Here is a 22,765-nt window from a genome sequence, read left to right as displayed (position 1 = left end):
ATTATCAATCTCAGATGAGTTTGATGGCATCTCTTCATTATCGACTCCTTGTTCCACCACACCTTCCCTACGCTCTTTGCTCCATAATCTATATTTACTAATGAAGAGAAGACATGTAGCATCTCTTACTTTGTTTGCTATTCCTCTAGAATCAACCAGCCACCTCCTGCACAATTCATTTAAAATATGAGCAAACATATTTAGTTCATCTTAAATCAAAACCATGAACATAAACTAATAATTTAAGTAAAGCCTTATCGCTTCAGGGTCAATGTAAATAATTTTAAAATGAATCTAATGCAACGTAAATTAAGCTTGTTCTGATATTTAGGTAAATTAACACGAAAGTATTAGCAATTAAAAACTGTTTTTAAACCGAAGGTTCATCAAACTATAACTACAATATGTTTCTGCATCATCACAATTGCCACCCATGTTGTCTTGACGGTGCCGTTTCCACCCAAATATTGATGCGCCTGGTTGATTAACCCTTAATTTTGGATCATCGGTCCCACCATGTTTCTGTGACTGAACTAAATGAACAAAATAATAATAGCAAATGGGGGAAATGTGATTGAACTCACAATGGTAGTAACAATATGCACAAATAGCTACTCCCTCTGTCCCGGTCAATTGTTGTCCTTTGGTTTTGGCACAAAGACCAAGGAAAGAGGAGGGGGCTAATTATAAGATGACAAGTGGACCAAATTGAGTGTGAAATATCAAATTGCTCATCAAATGTAATCCTAAAATAAAAAGGACAATAATTGACTGAGACACCTCAAAATGGAAAAGGACAAGAAATGACCGGACTGGAACAGAGGGATTATTAAATTCTGCAAATCAATGATACAGCTTTTCAATTTATATCTAAATTAGTTGCAAAATTATAAAGTTCAAAACTTCAAGATAGTGTCTAGATTAAGACAACTAACTATGACAAAGTAAAGTTTCGACACTTGCAAATCTGGGGTAAGTTAAATTTTACTGGCAAATACGACCAAAACAACACACAAACACAAAGGTACGTGGGATAATACCAGAATTACGATCTACCTCTCACTTTCTCAGGATTGATAAAATGCACACATAGTAACCTAAATCATAGATGTAACATATAAATGTCCATTAAAGCTACAAAATAGGATGAAAGAAAGTGAACCTTGCAGCGGTTCAACCATTATGACTTTCCTAAAAAGGGGAGAATGCAGAATGGAGAAAGGGACAAGAGCGGTTTTGGTTAGCGTGAAGGTTGTTTGGTTCGATATGTACTTAGACTCGAGTACTTCTCTCCCTTCTTTATGGCTGAATCCCTGATTGTCTTCTTTGGTTTAATTGACTGAACTATCTACAATAGAGAAATACGCCGTTAAAATCCACGTAAAATGCCCAAAAAAGGTCGCTGCAAGAATTACGACATTTTTTTACCTTAAATCATACCTATGTGAAGAGTTTAGATTTAAATAAATATGACAATGAATTTCGTTTTCTCATTTTCCTAAACAAATAGCTTACCTTTCTTCTCTCCATCCTTCATAAAAATGGATGTTTTTTCATTTTCTGCTAAAAAAAAAAGCTTTCCCTTCCTCTAGTCAATATATTACATTTCTGGTTTTCTTATTAAGGCTCTGTTTGGTAATCAGCAGATTGATATTAGCAGAAGCAGATTGGTCAAACAGATTATAAATGACAGATTGGATTAACGGGTTTGACTAGTATATTTCAATTAGCAGATTTAGTAGAAGTGTTTGGTAATTAGCAGATTTTGGTTAATAGATTGTTGTATCTATGTGTAGATTGTTGACGGATTCATATTTCACAATCTACTAATGTGAATATGCTGGGTAGAGCAGCATATTGGAAAACAGTAGATTGAGCTCCAATCTACTCTTTCAATATGCCATTTACCAAACACTCAAAATAGTAGATTGATGAGTCAAACATGCTAAAAGCCTTGAATATGCTGAAAATTTCTCAATCCGCCGTTTACCAAACACCCCCTAAAAAGAAAAAGCCATCCTTCCCTCCCTCCCATCCTATACAAAACGGATTTTTTGAAATCGTTTTCATATATAATCTACCTAAAATACACATGTCGTAACCTAAAAGTAATGTTGGGAAAATATCGGTATCATACATTCCTATGTCTAATATCAGAATAGACTTAAGACTGCGCAAATGTGACTGAACTCACAATGGTGGACCTGGAACGGGGTATGTTGAAACGGAACGAAGGTGTTATTCATAGGCGAGTGGTTGTGGTCAATGAAGAAAATGACATTGGTAAGTGAAGATAACACCTCGGTTACAAAGACCACCTATTAACTTGAATCCGTAACAGCAGCAGGCCCCTCGGCAAAACCGATTGCAGACAAGTATTTCCAATTTCAGAGTTTAGTTTTACATTGTTCATTTGATATCATTGAATTTTCTCGCTTCAGGAATACATATTTTGCCTCTCATAATTTGAATTATGCAATAAAGACTTGTCTAGAAATTCCAGGGACAAGCACGTAAGAATCAAGCAATCAAAGCACTTGGAAGTGAACCAAATTGCACCTACTACTATGATTATAAGTAGTATAGTATGATTTTACGACAAGCATATATCACCTAAGCTGACTTTGGTTTTTTAGCTTTTTTAGTACCATTTTCAGCACACAAAAAAAAAAAAAAAAAAAAGATATCACCTAAGCCAGTTGATTAAGTCATTGTAGGGTGATAATCATGGTATTCAATTACTCATATGATCTCGATTCAAATCCCATCACATCAAAATTGCTCTTGCCAATCACTTTACACACACAAGGAAAAACTAATTATAAGAGAGATCAAATTTCAAGTTGTAGGCGATACTGATCATAGATCAAGGAAAGAGTTAATCAATTAAATGTGACTGGATATTGCAAGCAGAAAGAAAACATGATAAAAACAAGTTGTTTTAAATATGTAACAAACCCAAAAAAAAACATAATGCACTCAAAGAAGACAGAAAGAAAAGAATCATAATCAAAAGGAAACAAACTATACCAAACGAATAAAAATGCAATCTTTTATCAAATGCAATCAACAAGCAAGGAGTTTACTGAAACTTTAATAATCCAGAAAGAAAGAAGGATAGAAACTGGTCTACAAAATGAGACAAACACTACAAACGTGAGAAGGACAAGAAAAACAATCACCATTATCAACACATGCTTCACCAGATCTAAGAACTCACCATCGTCGTTCACATCGGTCTGGTGACGGTTGTGTTAACTGGTGTTGATGGTTGTATATCATTCAATTCCCCTATCACAGGCTAAAATATGTAAAAGCAAACAAAAGTGCAAGATTTTATTACCAAGAATTTATCAAATCTGAGAATAACAAAATATAGATAGAAAAACTGTGATATCATGTAGTATACCCGACAAAATCAAATGAGAACCATATCAGCTTTTCAATTTGGTAAATCTCTAATATCCTGGAGAACAGCTCAACTTACTCTCATCTGATACAAAATAAAATAGAAATCAGAAGCACCAGCAACAAGGATAAGGATATTTTGGTAAATTTTCTAGCTGTATCAAGATATGCAAAATGAATGACATCCCCTGCCCAACTTATCTAATTCGCAATCGATATTCTACCTCAGTAGCTAACAACTAACATAAGCATCAACGAATTATTGCATGCAATAAATTCACACCCAAAAAGTAAACCCTAACTTGCAGCGTCAGAATCATATGACTACAACATTTCACTCTTTAAGCAATATGTAAGTATATTTAGTTCAACAAAAAAAGGCAGCTCAATAGTCGTAATTTCTCCACAATTGTGACTTGCAAACTAATGTCTGAATAGACTTAAGACTGGGCAAATGTGACAGTATTTTACCCTTTCCTCCCCATCTGTCCTGTTAATTTCTTAACTCGAAAAGAACAATTCCAAAAAAGAAACAAAGATGGAGCAGACCTTGAAATCTCCGAACTACTGAGCTCCTTGGCTGATAGTTTCTATTAACTCCGTCAAAGCCACCACCGTCTCTAGAAACACTACTCAACCAGGCTATGATACCATATGTAGCCCGGGTTATAGTGAGTCCCTCCCCACCATCTTGAAAATCCAATAGCCAAAAAATGCAATTATAGACCAAAAATGCCATTAGTTTCTAAAAAATGCAATTAGTTCAATTCAAAAACCTACCCAGATTATAAATCATAATGGTAACAGTTAAATATTCACAGTAAAATCGATTTGAAGTAATGAATGATGACCTAATCAATTTTAGGGGGTTACCAATTCCAGTTCTAGCTGGTCTTTGCAAAAGAATCCAGTTTTGGGGATTTGAAGTAATGAATAATGAACAGCAAAATCACCTAACTTACTTTCTGAAATTGCATGCAATCAATTTACACCCAAAAACTAAGCCCTAGCTTATTTAATTCGCAATCAAAACACGAAAATAACGCAGAAAAGGAAATTGCTTGCAATGAATTTAATCCCAAAAACACTTATTCGGTTGATTTCTTTTATAGATGTCTCAATATACTAAAACAAGAGGAAAAAATCAAACATCAAAATAAGCTGAAATGCATGAACGAAAAATTGAGAGAAGGTATGATCTAAAAATTGAAAGAAGGATCAAGCTATCATGCCTGTAAATGGTAGAGGTGAATGAAGAGGTATGTGAGATTGAAAATGTACGCAAAAATCCTAAGCTATCATCATCACCACCGAAAGTACCAATCTTCAAATCAATCATGTGAGTAATCATCGTCTCCGCCAAAAAATAGCCATTAAATCGTCGAAAATCATCTCACGAAACAAATCCCTACGATGAGTGAAGACTGAAGAGTGAGCAGTAGAATAAAAGGTTGGAAGAGAGACAGAGAGAGAGCAGCAGTAATGGACAAATACGAAAACATTAACAATAATAGACGGGCAAAATGGGAAAAAATGGGGAAAGTTACTATTCAGGGAACAGTAACTCATCTATAGACTTTTAAAAGGGTATGGATAAGGGCTATTTCTTTTTTCTTGCAAAAAAAACTTTAATCATCAATAACTCCCGGTTACAAGTACAGAATACGATAAACTTTTTCTTCAAATTGATCGTCTTCACGAGTTCTTCCGTTTGAAAAAAAAATCCGAAGACATTTCAACTCGTAGTCGAGAATTATAGTCGGTCAAAGTTTATTCGTTAAAAAACGACCAACTATAACTACCGTATACGAATTCAGAAAGTGATGACTTTTTTTTCAAATTCAGAGGCCTTCATGAGATAATTGGTTTGAAAAACAAAATTACCGTTTCCTGACTCGTAGCAGAGAATTATTATCGGTCAAAGTTTTTTGGTGAAAAATAAAAGGTACATATGAAAATATCTGTATTTTTTTTTTATGTTGATCAAGATATCTACCGATAGCTTGGACAATGTCCTTCAAAATATTAAAGACAACTTGATGGAATGACCCCTGAGGTTTTCAAACACAAATACCCAAATAGTGTCCTCAAATTGTTTGACTTTCAAACACTAATTAGTCCAACTTTTGGCACTTGTACAGCCATGGATTGAAAATTACGACACGGTATTGTAGACCCACTAAATCACTCACCAATGTTTTGCCTCCTGTAATATATGTGCACAAGCACATGCACAAGTTCAAGGTTTTTTTTTTTTTTTTTTTTACAGAGAAGTGTAGACCTACCAAACACAGATTAATCAAACACCACAAATTCTCATGTAATAATATCTATCCAAATTCTTGTTTGTGACGGCACATATCCGTCACTCTTGTGTGACGGATACCATTTTACCTCACAAAGTACCCACTTTTTCTCTCTCTGTAACACTATTCATGTGGTCCCCTTTCTCCACTAACCCATTTTCTTACCATTTTAACTCACAAAATATCCGCCACAAAAGGTAACCCGTCACAAGGGAGACCAATTGTAATATCTATACAACAAACTTTTTTGTTTTTTATTTTATATTTGTTTGAATGGATGCATTTGCTCAAACATTCTCTCTGCTAAGCCTGATTCTGCAGATTCATCTGTTTTCAGGTAAGTCCGTTTTAATAAGCAAACCAACATTATTATTATATTCTTTTTTAAATAAAGGGTTTTTCTAACGTGTATTTTACTTAACCGCAGGAAATGCAAAAACATTAACAGTAACAAATAACTGCAGCTACACGGTTTGGCCAGCTATAGTAAGTAGTGCTGTCACTGCCACTGCCACAGTGTGACGATCCGCACACTTGAACCCTTAGATTTATTTATGCTTATGTATTTTCATTTCCCTTGTACATTTGTAGTAAGTATTTTCTTAGTAGTTTTAGAGTAGGTTTCCATAAATAGGTATATCGCTATTCTGAACTAAACTTGTAAATTCAATGTATCCTGCTACCAGGACCAAACTATCAAATTTCCCTCTTTGAGAGGTGCTAGTCAATGAAAAACCGCTTCTCATCCAAAAGCTTGTTGTTGCTTGTTGCTTGCTTTCAATAATCGTATTGCTTACTTTTATTGCTTTCGTGTGTCGGACTTGATAATCGTGACTAGGATTCCCGACACACACCGACCCGAGACCCGAGTATCGCGCTAGTGGGCGATCCCTCACTAGTACGAAGATCCTTGTGCTTGCATCTTGCCTTGAGACGGGCAAGGGTGCGCGCCACGGTCCGGCAAAAGTAGCGGACCGTGACATTTGCATCGAGCCCGGTCTTCGGACGGGCGTCTGCAAGCCGCATTTGTTTATCGAGATCGAGAAAATGGGCGAAACAATCGAGGACCGAGTGGATGCCTTAGAGGACGCAATCGACGTCAAGCTTCCCAAACTCGAGGACATCGTGATGCGGATGGCCGCGAGCCTCGAGGAGTTGCAAAAGACGGTTTGTGACCTTGAGACGAAGGTAGACGGGATGGACATTCGCATCCAAGCGATCAGTGGTGCGATCCCCGACGATCGGGAGGAAGAGATCAATCATCTGCACCGAAAGGTCGAGATGTTAGAGAACACTTGTGCCACGCTCGTGAAAGCGGTAGGCAATGACGGGAAATCTATGGGGAGCCATAAGGTGAAGGCACCCCCACCTCGTGCCTACGATGGGGCGAGGGATTCGAAAGCGGTGGATAACTTTATCTTCGATATGGAGCAATACTTCCGAGTAAGTGGGCTCGACGAAGACGCGGAAGTTGTCACGGCAAGTATGTATCTAGTCGACGATGCCAAGATGTGGTGGAGGGCTAGGTACAAGGAAATCGATGCGGGCACGATTACGGTAACGTCGTGGGCCGACTTCAAGAGGATCTTGAAGGATCACTTCTACCCCGAGAACACGGAGTTTGTTGCTCGGAAGAAGTTGAAGGAAATCAAGCACACCAAATCAATCCGGGAGTACGTGAGGGAATTCTCAGCATGCATGCTCGAGATTAGCGAAATGTCCGAGTCGGATAGGACATTCGAGTTCATTGACGGGTTGAAGAGGTGGGCACAACAAGAGGTCATGAGGCAGAATCCCAAAACTCTGTCTTCGGCCATATCGGCTGCGGAGCGCCTGCTCGACTTTCACGGAGAGCGAGAGGCACCAAAAGTTGTGGCACCAACGGGGAATACTGGTGTGTCACAAAGTGGGTACAACGGACAAAGGCCACAAAGCAGCGCCATTTCAGTTGGGAACAGTCGGTTCCGCTCACAAGGAAGTCAAGCCCAATCGGCGAGCACTACAAACTCGCCCTCAAGCTCGTCTTCGAAGGGGGGAAACTCTACTGCTTCCACAACGAAGAGACCGTTCGCGTGTTTTGTGTGCAAGGGTCCTCACAAGATGGCCGATTGCCCGAACCAAGCGGAGTTCAATGCCATGTTCAAGAAGATGCCGAAAGGGGCTCAAGAACGTCTTGATGGGGCGTTGGCCGACTATCACCAAGAGTGTAACGAAGACTCGAGTGATGGTGAAGACCAACCACGGATGGGCTCACTTCAGAGGATCAGCGCGATGGGGAAGTACGAAGCTTCCTCCGCCAAGAAATCCGACGGGCTCATGTACGTGGACATGATGGTGAATGGGAAGCACGCACGAGCTTTGATCGACTCGGGTGCCTCCCACAACTTTGTTACGAAAGAAGAAGCTGATCGGTTGGGGCTTGTTTTGCGGGATGCTAACAGCTGCCTGAAGCCGGTCAATGGGAAAATGAGACGCGTCCAAGGAGTGGCTAAGAAGGTCGCGGTCCAAGTGGGTGAGTGGGCAGGGGAGCTCGACTTCACCACCGTTCCGCTGGATGACTTCAAGTTAGTACTCGGGATGCAGTTCTTTCAGAAAGCATTGGTGGTATTGAAACCGAGTGACGGATCGATGCTACTAATGGGGTCCATCGTAGTGAAGACGGTAGACAGCGATGAAGACAAGGGGCAGCATCGAATTTCGGCTATGAGGGTGATACCGACGCCGAAACAAGGGATGCGACCCTGGAGAATGCCTAAAGGTTCGGTGGAGCCAATGGCGAACAAGACCCAGGCTAACTACGATGCTAAGTGGCCTGGGGGACGAAGGAAGAGTCTACCCCCTCACCGAGGAGTAGACAATGAGGGCCGAGATGCCCAAAGAAGTAGGCCTCGTACCATCAGGGGGCCGCGTCGATCTGCTGAGTCGACGTCCTGGTTTGCGGGTCAGTCGACCCAAGAGATAAGGCCTCGTACCATCAGGGGGCCGCGTCGATGTGTTGAATCGACGTCCTGGTTTGCGGGTCAGTCGACCCAAGAGAGAAGGCCTCGTACCATCAGGGGGCCGCGCCGAAATGCCGATTCGGCGTCCCGGAGATCTCACATTCCCTTGAATGCGGTCTTTGAAGTAAGGAGAGACAAAGTGAAGGTCCGTTGGAGCCGCTTTGAGAAAGCCCGAGAGAGCACTTTTCAAGCAGCGGCAAAGTGGGCGTTCCCGAGAGACAAGGAGCACGTGGTGGACTTGGAGAACATGATGTTCGGCAGCTTCTATGTCAAAGAACTCCAGCTTATCCTTGAAGGGACGAAGAGGCCAGTCATTGTTTGGGACGAAGCGCACATTCAAGCCGAGTGGTACAAGCCAATCCCCAACACTGCGTGGACGGTCAGAGCTCACCGAGGATGTCTCACTGAAGCACCATTCAAGATTTTTTGTGTTGCCGAGGGCGGCAACAGATTAGGTGGGGGAGAGTGTGACGATCCGCACACTTGAACCCTTAGATTTATTTATGCTTATGTATTTTCATTTCCCTTGTACATTTGTAGTATGTATTTTCTTAGTAGTTTTAGAGTAGGTTTCCATAAATAGGTATATCGCTATTCTGAACTAAACTTGTAAATTCAATGTATCCTGCTACCAGGACCAAACTATCAAATTTCCCTCTTTGAGAGGTGCTAGTCAATGAAAAACCGCTTCTCATCCAAAAGCTTGTTGTTGCTTGTTGCTTGCTTTCAATAATCGTATTGCTTACTTTTATTGCTTTCGTGTGTCGGACTTGATAATCGTGACTAGGATTCCCGACACACACCGACCCGAGACCCGAGTATCGCGCTAGTGGGCGATCCCTCACTAGTACGAAGATCCTTGTGCTTGCATCTTGCCTTGAGACGGGCAAGGGTGCGCGCCACGGTCCGGCAAAAGTAGCGGACCGTGACACACAGCCACAAGGTCAGCTAATGATTCTGGATTCGCCCTTCAGGAGGGCGAATCCAGAGGAGTTGCCGTTCCAAGTCAATGGAATGGTCATGTATGGGGTCGAACGCTTTGCTCAACTAATAAATCAAACGGCAATTTCTCATGCCAGACAGGTGACTGCACCACTGGTAATATCCAATGCGCCTCGTCGCCATATGTAAATCCAGCCACTAGAGCCGAGTTCGCATTGGGCCTATTATTAAATAGTGAGGACAGCTACGACGTTAGTGTGGTAGATGGTTATAACCTCCCTTTGTTGGTTGCCCCACATGTTGATAGTGGGCCTGAGTGCGAGGTCACTGGGTGCGTGTTCGACCTTGAAAAATCGTGCCAGCTGGCAGAACTCAGGGTGGTAAGCAAGAGTAATGATAGTATAATAATTGGGTGTAAAAGTCCTTGTGATGTGTTTAGTACGGACCAGTTTTGTTGTAGCAGTGGGGCTGACTGTCAGCGTTCCAATTTTTCGTTGGCGTCATTGATCTTTAAAAGGCCTTGTCCACGAGCTTATAGCTACGTCCTTGATGATGCTACGTCCGTCTTCACTTGCAATGGTTCAAGGGTGTCTTCTTATGACATCACTTTTTGCCCTTCTCTTGCTATGTCCAGGTGCTTCTTCGCTTTTCCTCCACTGATTGTTTATATTCTACAGATTTCAGTTAGTTTAATTCGTAAAGCTCTTTCATTCGTAAAGCATATACGGAGTATATATAATATATATGCACTCCCTTCTATTCACTCATTTCCTCCCTCTTTCCGTTTTCATGGTAGTTGGATTTTCTTCCCTCTTTCTTTTTTGGAAGGTTTTGTGTGGTCCAAAATCAATTGTATGTGGGATAGAGTGTTTTGTGTGGTCTAAAATCATTTTCTTATTTCTTGTGCAAAATATAAGGGGAAGAAATGAGTGAATATGAGGGGGTGTAATTTAAGTTGACTCAAGTGTACAACTCTTTTGGAATTTTTAATACATAATCGAGACTAATTCTCTTGCATTATGACATTCTGTGTTTGTGCACATTAATTCTTCAAGACTACTTTCCATACCTGCTTCACAAACATTACCGCCCCCATTGGCACCTGAACTAGACACATCGTCACCAATTCCAATTTCACCAACCACTAACTCGGCAACAAAGCCCACACACCAAGACTTACCTAGTAAGTTACACTTTTATACTCCGTTTGTTAGTTAGTCGACAGCATGATATTCATTTGTGCAAACAAGTATACTCCTGATGAACATAATTTAATTTGTAGGCAATACCAGTAAAAGGAAGGTACATACGGCTATACTGATTGCCGGTCTGACAGCAGCTGGGATTTCGATTTTGGGGTTGTTTGGTGTATATCTCTGTATTTCTAAAAAGAAGGCCATTAAAAAATTCAATGGTAAGTCACATTTTAGATTATAATGGTGGAATAATCCATGATGAATATTGTGTAATGACGATCATTAATCCAATTATCGTTTGCAGTTCAAACAGATGAGATGAAAAGGCTGGCAAATTCCTTGCAATTCGATTTCACTACAATTCGATTAGCTACGCAAAACTTTGCAGCTGAAAATAAACTTGGAGAAGGTGGATTTGGTGAAGTCTACAAAGTGAGTCATTTTAACTCTATATTTGTCCTTTGAAGTTTCAAGTATGTCTCAACCTTGGAAGTTTTTGCTTAAATAGGGTTGAAACCCAAACTATTTAATAAAATGGTGCCGATTTCAAACTATTTACCAAAAATGGGTCCACGTCATTATTTCCGCATTTTCTTTTTTTTTTGACGAGTTCTCAGTTCCTCGCTGTCCCAGACAGCGAGAGGTAGCTTGATATCAAATTTTTTGCATGTTAATTGTTTGACAAGCTACATTCGTCGTCTCCGTTCTCCTTGCTCCGACCACCAAATAACGAAATACCACAACCGTTCTCTTCTTCTAACTTCCCTTATCATACGAAAATCTTTGTTTGAGTTATTAGTTCAATGGTTTGTGCAAATAATGGCCCGCAATATCACCCGTCCACTAACGATTTCGGTTTCGGCAATTCATTTATACTGTCTTAAGCTGATTGTTTGTTCGTATGAACTCATTTTTTATGTTACAGTACCTCGTTGCCTCATCCAACATTAGCAGCTAGAAGCTTGAGGCCATTAGTAAGGCAGTTGTCGCTGTATAAATGCACCATTGTTACAGGAATACTTCTAGGTAGCTAGTACGGTTTGTATTTCACACTTACATTAATCACATAATTACCAAATTACTAGCAAGTTTTATCAACTAATGATTATAAATCAACCCAGAATTCTATTACAAAAAAAAAAAACTAGTTCATACGATACAAACTGTTGATAAAAAACAATCAGATTAAGACAATATAAATGAATTGCCGCGAAACCGAAATCGTTAGTGGACGGGTGATATTGCAGGACATTTTTTGCACAAACCATTGAACTAATAACTCAAACAAAGATTTGCATATGATAAGGGAAGTCGGAAGAAGAAAGCGGTGGTGGTATTTTGTTATTTGGTGGTCGGAGCAAGGAGAACGCCGGGGACGAAAGTAGCTTGTCAAACAATTAACATACAAAAAATTTGATATCAAGCTACTTCTCGCTGTCCAGGACAGCGAGGAACTAAGAACTCGTAAAAAAAAAAAACAGAAAATGCGGAAATAATGACGTGGACCCATTTTTGGTAAATAGTTTGAAATCGACACCATTTTGTTAAATAGTTTGGGTTTCAACCCCATTTAAGCAAAAACTTCTCAACCTTGAGTATGTTCCTGACATGTTCATGATCATAATTAAGTAAGTAAAGTAACATTTTCTTAGAATTAAACGAGTTATCCTCATTTTTCTGAACAGGGCGTATTTGAGGGTGGACAAGAAGTAGCTGTGAAAAGGCTTTCCAAACGATCAGCACAAGGAATTGTAGAATTTGAAACGGAAATAGTCCTTGTTGCTGGACTACAACATAAAAACCTAGTAAAACTATTAGGATATTGTGCATCGCCTAATGAAAGCATACTTGTCTACAAGTTTCTTCCCAATTCAAGCTTGGATAAATTCCTATTTGGTAATACTACTTTTATTAAGTAACAAATCTGTGTATCGAAGTTGATCATGTACTTTAGCTTACTGAAGAGTTCAATAATGGACAGATCCCGCCAAGAAATCATCATTAGATTGGCAAACTAGATTCAATATTATCTGTGGTATTGCAAGGGGGCTTCGATATCTTCACGAGGATTCTCGAATTAAGGTCGTGCATCGAGATCTCAAATCAAGCAATATATTACTTGATGAAGCGATGGACCCGAAGATTGCTGATTTTGGCTTGGCAAGGCTTTTTGAAGTTGATCAAACTCGAGCAGAAACTGAGAGAATAGCTGGCACATAGTAAGATATCTTACATTCTTTTCCTCTATTTACTGACATAATACTAGAATTTGTGCCACAACAGTTGCTCGCTCACTTGTATCCAGGATGTTGACTTTGACGAATTTATTTACACAATCTACAAATTATAACAATCATGACAAATTTTGCATAGTGGCTTTTCATCACGCTGAATGTGCAATGCAGTGGCTATATGGCCCCGGAATACGCAATAAAGGGTCGTTACTCGGTGAAGTCAGATGTGTACAGTTTCGGAGTCATAGTGCTTGAGATAGTAAGTGGTCAAAGGAATCGATCATTTGGACGATTGCAGCTGGACGAGGCGTTACTACACCGAGTAAGTCCACATTATCATCAAAACAAGTACTCCGTATATAATTAATATTTGCCAGAATACTTGAAAGAGAAGGCATTTGTTTGTTTGTCGCTTGTTTGGCAGGCATGGAGGCTGTGGAACGAGGATGAGCCATTGAATCTAATAGATACAGAGTTGGGAGACAATTTTGAACAAGAAAAAGTACTAAAATGCATCAAATTAGGATTATTATGCATCCAAGAAAATGCAATTGACAGGCCGAGAATGACCTCCATTGTTTCTGCTCTTAGTGGTGCTACTCGCCTCCCGACACCAAAGCCACCTCAGTTTTTTGGTTGTGCAGTTGAAGATGAAGCTCGCGATATGACAGACGCATATGCAACTCCATATGTGCATACAGGGGATGAATTTATCACGAATGTATATTCTCGTGACTGAAAACTATACAAGTACATGACTTGCGCACCTGAGGTACAAGTAATTGTTACAAGGATAATGGAAGAAAAAAATTAAAAAAGACAGTTGTAGGGAATGATGTAAATCAATACTAGGAATTAGAAAGTGATAGCACATTCCATCTAATTTAGTGACAAAATTTCTGGAGTAAGCTATCGAAGAGGAAAGAATGGAGAGATGATTTGGATTGAACCCGTCTTGTATTATTCGAGTCTTCCAAATGGGAGCACGATTCTTGACTTAATGTTACAGAATTCTGTGGGGTAAGCCATCTATCAAAACTAAATCAGACTATGTGAGGGATCATGTCTAAGTCGAGGGCCAAGCTCGCCTCTTCTTCAATCTTTAATCTTCTTCAATACTGTGGGTAAGCCATCTTGCTCCTTATTGGTTATCAGTATTATCGGCTCTCTGTTAGCATTTTAGTCAGATTAGCTGTGTTTCATGTAGTGATGCAGTGAAACAGAATGTAACCAAGGAATAACAGAAATAACAAATTAAGAGTTTTGGCGCCAAAAGTAGTTATGAAGTTGTTGGAGTTGAGCTGTCAATTAGCTAGATATTAGTTGTCAGTTTACAGTTCCTTTGTAACAGATTCATTCAACATTTTACAGAAATTCTCAATAAAATTCTCAATCTTTCACTAATCTCTTCTCTCTCTCTAATTCCTCTAAAATCAGTTAAATCGTGTGGAACCTCGAAATACCCTTTCTTCCATCAATTAGGTTATTTCCTGCATTCTACATCACTGGTATCAGCCATTTTTGATCCTTTCTTTTCAAGCTTCCGCCATTTTTTTTTGTTACCTGCAAATTACACTGGCACCTCCTACAAAGAAGCTCACTGTACAACAATTAAAGACAACAATGGAGGGACGAATTGCAACTTTGGAGCAACAATGGAGGGACGAATTGCAACTTTGGAGCAACAATTGGAGCAACAAACTTCTGTTCTTGGAGAAATTATGAAGATGCTGAAGGAAAAGGAGAAAAAAAAAGGGAGTATTTCTCAAGAAATGGGAAGTGATGATACATATTCTTTTCGCAATGGAGTTCGTACCAATCTCATGTTTAACCCAAAACTGGAATTTCCCTCTTTTGATGGTAATAACTCTAGGGTTTGGATGAAAAAATGCTTGAAATATTTCAATTTGTGCAAAATTCCTGATGATCAACGTGTGGATTTAGCTAGCATGTATATGATTGGTAGAGCTGAATCATGGTTTAATAGTTACATTATAATTAGACCACATGTGGAATGGGATGACTTTATTGTGGATTTATATGCACGATTTAAGGAAGAAATTGCTGGAAATGTTGTGGAAGAATTTAATAAATTGCATCAAGTTGGTTCAATTGATGATTACTTGGATGCATTTGAGAATTTAAAAGGCTTGATGATGCAGAGAAATTCTCTATTGCCTGAACAATACTTTCTGGACAGCTTTATTGGTGGTTTGAAACCTTCATTGAAACCCTTTGTTAAAGCTTTCAAACCTAGAACTTTAGCTTATGTGGTGGAATATTCTCGACTGCAGGAGGAAACCTTGTCTGTTACAAAGAATGTTCCAAAGAATTTTACACATTCTACGACCCAGGTTTCCAAAACAGTACCCTCCCAAACCATATTTGCCAATAAATCTTCTTCTAAATGGTTGTTGCCTACACCAACTTCCAGTAGTTCCCAAATTCTACCATCGAGTCAACCACAACGACCCACACGGTTTATTAGTGCAGCCGAGAGGGCAGAGAAACAGAAACGAGGGGAATGCTATTTCTGTACTGAACCCTTTGACAGAAACCACAATTGCAAGTTTAAAGGGACACAGTTGTTTGCAATAGAAATTGTGGGGGAGGAGTGTGATGAGCAACTGGATATGAGTGTGGAAGAGGTAGTTGAGGTAACAGATGTGGGGTATGATATGCTGGGGTCTGATCCATGCATTTCAGTGAATGCACTGTCTGGGAGTCCTGGTTTTCAGACCATGAGAGTAACTGGATATGTTGGAAAGAAAGCCACACATATCTTAATTGATTCTGGGAGCACTCATAACTTCCTAGATCAGGATATGGCAATAAAATTGGGTTGTAAGCTAGATAGCATAGAGCCTCAATCTGTGACAGTTGCAGATGGCAGCCAATTCCCTTGTCAGCTCATAAGTAAAAGGTTTGGTTGGCAGCTTCAGAATACTCACTTTGAGACTGATGTGTTGATTATACCTTTAGGAGGATATGATATGGTATTAGGGGTTCAATGGCCCAGTACTTTAGGCACTGTCAGCTGGAATTTTAAGCAGTTAAAAATGGAGTTTACTTACAATAAAAGAAAACATGTGTTGAAAGGGTTAGACCCTCAAAAGGTCAAAACAATTACTGGCAGCCCAGCTTCCAAACTTTTAAACAATGCTACCCATTTGTGTTTATTGCAATTGAGCAACTCTGGAGACAAGGAGTCTCAAATCTTGTGTTGTTCCAATAAGGTGGAGAATGAGAGTGAACAACCTTTGGAACTCAAGAATTTGTTACAGCAATACCAGGATATTTTTACTGCACCTACTACTTTACCACCTAGTAGGGGATTATATGACCACAGAATTCCACTCCTATCTGAAGCACAACCAGTTAACATCAGGCCTTATCGATATCCTCTTAAACAAAGGGATATTATTGAGAAACTAGTACAGGAGATGCTTGATCAGGGTATAATTCAACCAAGTTGCAGTCCATTTGCTTCTCTTGTGGTTCTGGTAGGGAAGAAGGATGGGACTTGGCGGCTGTGTGTTGATTATAGAGAATTAAACAAAAGGACTGTGAAAGATAAGTTTCCTATTCCAGTGGTGGATGAACTTATTGATGAGCTAGCTGGATCCCAATGTTTTCCAAATTGGATCTTAGGACAGGCTACCATCAGTTAAGAGTACATGATGGGGACGTTTTTAAGACTGCATTTAAAACTCATGTTAGTCATTATGAGTTCCTTGTTATGCCCTTTGGCTTAACAAATGCACCTGATTCATTTCAAAACTGGATGAACAATGTGTTTAAGCCATTGTTAAGGAAATGTGTCCTGGTCTTCTTTGATGATATTTTGGTTTACAGCTCGACTTTGGCAGACCATTGGCAACATCTATCAGAAGTCTTTGAGCTGATGAGACTGCATAAGATATATGCTAAAGGAAGCAAATGTTCATTTGCTATAAGCAAGGTGGAATATCTGGGGCATTTTATTTCTGGACATGGAGTAGAGACTGATGCCACTAAAATTTTGGCAGTGACAACTTAGCCTGAACCAAAATCTATCAAAGAGTTAAGGAGTTTGTTGGGGTTAGCAGGTTACTACAGGAAGTTTGTGAATGGTTATGCAGTCATAAGTCAACCCCTTACACAATTGCTAAAGAAAGGAGAATTTAAATGGAGTCCAGGGGCTTCTGTTGCATTTCAAAATCTTAAGACAGCACTGAGCAGTGCACCTGTCTTGGCTCTACCAGATTTTAACAAAACATTTATTGTGGAGACAGATGCCTCCAATAATGGAATTGGGGCCGTGCTTATGCAGGAGAGACATCCCTTATCTTTCATCAGCAAGACACTCAGTCCTAAATGGCAGAAGTTGTCTGTGTATGAAAAAGAGTTACTAGCCATTGTCTTTGCTGTACAAAAGTGGGAACAGTACTTGACAGGTCAGAAGTTTTTGATTAAGACTGACCAGAAAAGTCTTAAATGGCTTCTACAACAGAAGATCTCTACTCCCTTCCAACAGTTCTGGTTATCTAAACTTATGGGGTTTGATTATGAAATACATTATAGATCAGGGAAGGAAAACCAAGCTGCAGATGCTTTGTCGAGGTTGTCTGGGAGTGAACTAATGTGTCTGGCTTTGTCTGATGGACAGTCAGAATTACCAGCACTAATTCAGGGGAGCTATGATCTTGACAATTTTTAAGCAACCTCAGAGAACAGTTGCAGGCAGATGGATCTGCTGTTACATCTTATCAGCTAATTAATGGGTTGATTCAGAAGAAAGGTAGGATTGTGGTAGGTCCTGACTCTTCTCTGAGGAATAAAAATAATGGTATGGCTCCACCGTACACCTCAGAGTGGTCACTCAGGAAGGGATGCTACTACTAGACGGATAAAAACATTGTTTGTATGGAAGGGAATGACTAAGGACATCAGCCATTTTGTCAGGCACTATGTCACTTGTCAGGCTAATAAGTATGACCATTCAGCTTATCCTGGGTTATTACAACCATTACCTATTCCTTCTGAGGTATGGTTAGATATTTCTATGGACTACATCACTGGTACAGTACTTGGTGCATTGGGAAGGGTTTCCAACTCACGATTCTACTTGGGAATTTGCTGATATAATTGAACAGCAGTACCCTGAATTTGTTCAGAATTTGGCTGAGACTTGAGGACAAGTCTCTTTTGAAGGGGGAAGATATGATGCAGTGAAACAGAATGTAAGGAATGAATAGCAGAAATAACAAATTAAGAGTTTTGGCGCCAAAAGTAGTTATGAAGTTGTTGGAGTTGAGCTGTCAATTAGCTAGATATTAGTTGTCAGTTTACAGTATATAAGGAATACTCATCCTTTGTAACAGATTCATTCAACATTTTACAGAAATTCTCAATAAAATTCTCAATCTTTCACTAATCTCTTCTCTCTCTCTCTCTCTCTCTCTCTCTCTCTCTCTCTCTCTCTCTCTCTCTCTCTCTCTCTCTCTCTCTCTCTCTCTCTCTCTCTCTCTCTCTCTCTCTCTCTCTCTCTCATTCCTCTAAAATCAGTTAAATTGTGTGGAACCTCGAAATACCCTTTCTTCCATCAATTAGGGTTATTTCCTGCATTCTACATCATATAGGAATTCAGTATTTAGTATACATTGGATGCCTATTTATTTTTTTGATATATCTGTGATTCTGTGGACAGAATTATTCACATTGTGTATAGGAACTTTTAGAACTTGATACATCCAAACCCCCCTTATTTTGCTTGACTGGAGCCTTTTAAGGAGCTGTGGGTTAATGTTTTAGTATGCTGTTGCGGAATTTAGATGAAGTAATGCAAGATTTTTGTTATATCTTCCTGAAACATGTGACTTAATACGGAGTAATCAAGAATCAAGTTGTCCTCAACCTGTTTTTTTCCCCAGTGAAGCCTTTCAACCATTTCTTCAAGTGTCAGTTTCGCGCTATTCAACCATTTTTTCAAAATTGCACGTGCCGACTCAACCTGGGATGTAGATGTGTTTCCAAAATGGGTTAATTTGTTTGTATTAACAATATTGCAGCAAATAATTCCTAGCATCAATCCAATATTGTATAAAATCTTCTTAGTTCACAATCTATGTAAAAATAGCAATAGTATCAATTAGCATATCTTCTAGTATATTTGTATAGACTTATTACATCTTCTAACCTAGGTTTCTCTCCTATAAATACTTGTAATCTCTTCATTCAAAAATATACTCCCTCATATTCTCCATTTTGTTCCCCTTTGTTGTGGGCACAAGATTTTAGGAGGAGAATAAAATATGAATTGTGAGTTGTGTGGGGTTTGGTGATAGGAGAGAGATATGAATAATTAGGAATTAAATAAGAAATTGTGAGTTGGGTAGGGTTTGGTGATAGGAGAGAGAAATGAATAAATAGAAATTAAATAAGAAATTGTGAGTTGGGTGGGATTTGGTGATAGGAGAGAGGAATGAATAAAATAAGAGTAAAAGTTTCCAAAAAAGAAAAGGGGAAGAAAAACTGAATAATCCGTTTATGGAAATAGGGAAGAAAATGGTGAATAGGAGGGAGTACAATTTACTTCATAATTAAAACCCTTGTCCTATATGGTATCAACGAGCCGCGAACGATCCAACCTCCTTCGCCCTAAACGTCGCCCTTTCAAACACTCACACTCACACATCCTTCACCCGTCCTCTTCAATGGCAACCGAGTCCACCAACACCACGGTCATTCCCAACCCCCACAAGGCTGACAACCCACTCACCGCACCAAATCTCAACAACGTCATCAAACTGAATCCGCTTAACTACACTTCATGGCGGTTTCAACTCACCAACATCCTTTTTGGCCTGAGTCTCTTCGGATTTCTCGATGGCTCAAACCCAACTCCGCCTCCCACCATTGTTAACGAGGCAAAATAGGAAGTCCTCAACCCCGCACATCTGTCTTGGCTTAAGCAAGACGGACTCATTCTTGGCGCCCTAATGGGCACCCTAACCTTCGCCCTACAAACCCTAATAGTATGGGCAAAAACCGCTAAAGAGGCTTGGGACATCCTCGCCCACACCTACGCAAAACCATCGCGTATTCATATTCAACAACTTAAAGAACGACTTGACTCGATAGTTAAAACCACGGACCAAACCATTAGCGATTATATCCATTCTATCAAGGCTTGTGTCGACCAACTTGCCCTTATGGGCAAAATTATTGACCGCGAAGACATCATTTCGAAGGTCCTCAAAGGCCTCGATTATGAACTCTATAAACCCGTCATCGATACGGTCCGAGCCCGAGACATACCTATTAGCTTTGAGGCTCTCCACGAAAAACTTTTGCAACATGAGTTACTGCTTAAACATCAACCTACAGCTAACCACTTTACCCCATCGGCTAACCCTGCCTATTGTGGCCATCACCCAAACCGCGGTCCATATCGCTACCCGAATCAACCCTCACCAAACAACCAGTATGTTGCCCAAAACCAGCCTACAACCAATCCCAACCCACGTCCATTCAAAGGACGTTGCCAATGTGCCGTGAAACAGGGCACGTCATAGCCAATTGTCCCCTGTTTCGTCGGCTCTTTCCCCACATCACCTTCCCTGCCTCCACCTCCTACCGCTAGCAGCAGCAGCAGCCGGCAACCCCGCAGCCGCACCACACACCCCAGGCTCACACCGTGACCAACACCCCTGCCACCCCAAACCAGAATTATGTCCTCGACAGTGGTGCAAGTCACCATGTCACCTATGATTTAGACACTCTCACCTTTCACTCTCCCTACAATGGCTTTGATGATCTTATCATTGGAGACGATTCCGCTATTCCTATCGCCAACATAGGTAATTTTCAGTTACAATCTCTTAAATTTAATAACTTTCTTCATGTACCGCAAATTTCCCGAAACATTATTTCTATTTCAAAATTATGTCGTGATAATAATGTTTATGTTATTTTTTCTCATGACTGTTTTGTTATTAAGGCGATAGCAACGGGAACCATACTTCTCCGGAGCCAAGTTAAAGACGGAGTCTATGAGTGGTGTCCTTCAAACCGACAAGTCTACACCTCCATCAAAGGAACCGCTCCATTATCTTGGCATCATAAGTTAGGCCACCTAACATATGATGTAATCAAAATTATCAATAAAGAATTATCATTTTCTATTTCCAATTTCTCGCACTGTGAATCTTACAATATTGCTAAAAGTAAGAAACTACCCTTTTCCACATCCACGTTCGAGTCAACCGCGCCTCTCGACCTAATCTTTTCGGACCTATGGATGAGTCCCGTCACCTCCTTTGATCACTACAAATATTACATAGTCTTTATTGATCACTTTAGTAAATATGTTTGGATGTACCCTTTGAAGAAAAAATCCGACACAACCCAACTGTTTCTACAATTCAAAGCCCTTGTGGAAAAATATTTTAATAAACCGATTAAGCATTTTTTCTCCGATAATGGAGGCGAGTACATTAAACTAAACACCACGCTACTAAACCACGGTATTTCTCACTCCACCTCTCCTCCACATACTCCCGAACATAATGGATATGCGGAGACGACACCGTCACATAGTTGAAACAGGCTTAGCCCTCCTTAATCACGCCCATCTACCCACGAAATACTGGCCCTTTGCTTTTAGTACCGCGACATATTTAATTAATCGACTACCTACTCGTTCTCTCAATGGAAATTCTCCTTACTTTGTCATTCATAATAAAAAACCCGACTATACCAACCTACATAACTTTAGTTGTCTTTGTTATCCATGGCTCCGACCCTATACCAAATACAAATTAGAAAACCGTTCTACCCCATGCGTTTTCATTGGCAATTCTACCACGCAAAGTGCCTTTCACTGTCTCGACCCAAAAACACATCGGGTATATACCTCGAGACATGTGAAATTTTATGATGACATCTACCCCTTCGCAACACCATCATCCGACCCATCACCCTCCTCTTCTATTGATGAGTGGGTCTCTATCTCTCTCCCCGTGATCCCTGTGGCCGTGTCCACTACTACACCCCCCACCTGCACTCCCTCAACCACCTCGTCACCCTCCCCTGATTCGTCTGCTCCCTCCCGACATCCCATTAAGTTCGTATATCAAAGACGAGCTGCCACTCCCTCTCCCACCTCTACTACAACTTCCTCCTCTGACACCCCTACATCCAATGAAACCTCCATATCCACTACTACTACTACTACTACTACTCCCTCCACGGCATCCACCGAAGTCATGCCTCCTTCGACAACCACAGCTTCCTCATCCTCGCGCTCCATATCAGACTCGCCTCCTACTAAAACCGTCACAACCAGACTTGACAACAATATTAGGAAACCGAATCCTAGGTATGCCAATGCTAACCTTGTCACAATGTCTAACACGAGTCTTCCGAACACTGTCAAACAAGCTCTTATTCTTCCCCACTGGCGTCATGCGATGCAAGCTGAATATGATGCTCTTGCCCGCAACCAAACCTGGACATTAGTCCCACGGTCTTCCGCTCAAAACGGTATTAGGTGTAAATAGGTTTATCGCAATAAATTTAATCCCGATGGCACTCTAAAACAACACAAAGCCCGCCTTGTTGCCAAAGGCTTCAATCAACGACCGGGCATTGACTATACCGAAACCTTCAGTCCCGTCGTCAAACCTACCACCGTACGT

At 40.2% G+C, this 22,765-nt stretch overlaps 2 protein-coding genes across 2 annotated transcripts; both read left to right on the top strand.

The window, feature by feature from the left end:
- Window positions 1-8,960: 8,960 nt before the first annotated feature.
- On the top strand, window positions 8,961-14,295 carry LOC141639081 (cysteine-rich receptor-like protein kinase 44). Its single transcript, XM_074448273.1, has 9 exons — window positions 8,961-9,111; window positions 9,650-10,289; window positions 10,711-10,838; window positions 10,938-11,069; window positions 11,156-11,283; window positions 12,537-12,747; window positions 12,833-13,070; window positions 13,257-13,407; window positions 13,510-14,295. The coding sequence occupies exons 1-9, from the start codon at window positions 8,961-8,963 to the stop codon at window positions 13,822-13,824; spliced, it is 2,094 nt and encodes a 697-aa protein (XP_074304374.1). The 3' UTR covers window positions 13,825-14,295.
- Window positions 14,296-14,740: 445 nt separating this feature from the next.
- LOC141639077 (uncharacterized) lies at window positions 14,741-16,756 on the top strand. Its single transcript, XM_074448267.1, has one exon. It carries the CDS (start codon window positions 14,741-14,743, stop codon window positions 16,754-16,756), a length of 2,016 nt encoding a protein of 671 aa, XP_074304368.1.
- Window positions 16,757-22,765: the final 6,009 nt, after the last annotated feature.

Source organism: Silene latifolia, chromosome 2 (genome assembly GCF_048544455.1).
Source record: "Silene latifolia isolate original U9 population chromosome 2, ASM4854445v1, whole genome shotgun sequence".
NCBI lineage: Eukaryota > Viridiplantae > Streptophyta > Magnoliopsida > Caryophyllales > Caryophyllaceae > Silene > Silene latifolia.
The sequence above is the reverse complement of the archived record's forward strand: the minus strand, read 5'-3'. Positions and strand labels throughout refer to the sequence as shown.

Excerpts from the sequence above, each read along its gene's own strand:
- LOC141639081 (XM_074448273.1), top strand. The coding sequence starts at position 8,961 with ATGATGTTCGGCAGCTTCTATGTCAAAGAACTCCAGCTTATCCTTGAA. Across the intron at positions 13,071-13,256 it reads GAGAGAATAGCTGGCACATA|TGGCTATATGGCCCCGGAAT; the intron begins GTAAGATATCTT and ends TGTGCAATGCAG. Across the intron at positions 13,408-13,509 it reads ACGAGGCGTTACTACACCGA|GCATGGAGGCTGTGGAACGA; the intron begins GTAAGTCCACAT and ends CTTGTTTGGCAG.
- LOC141639077 (XM_074448267.1), top strand. The coding sequence starts at position 14,741 with ATGGAGGGACGAATTGCAACTTTGGAGCAACAATTGGAGCAACAAACT.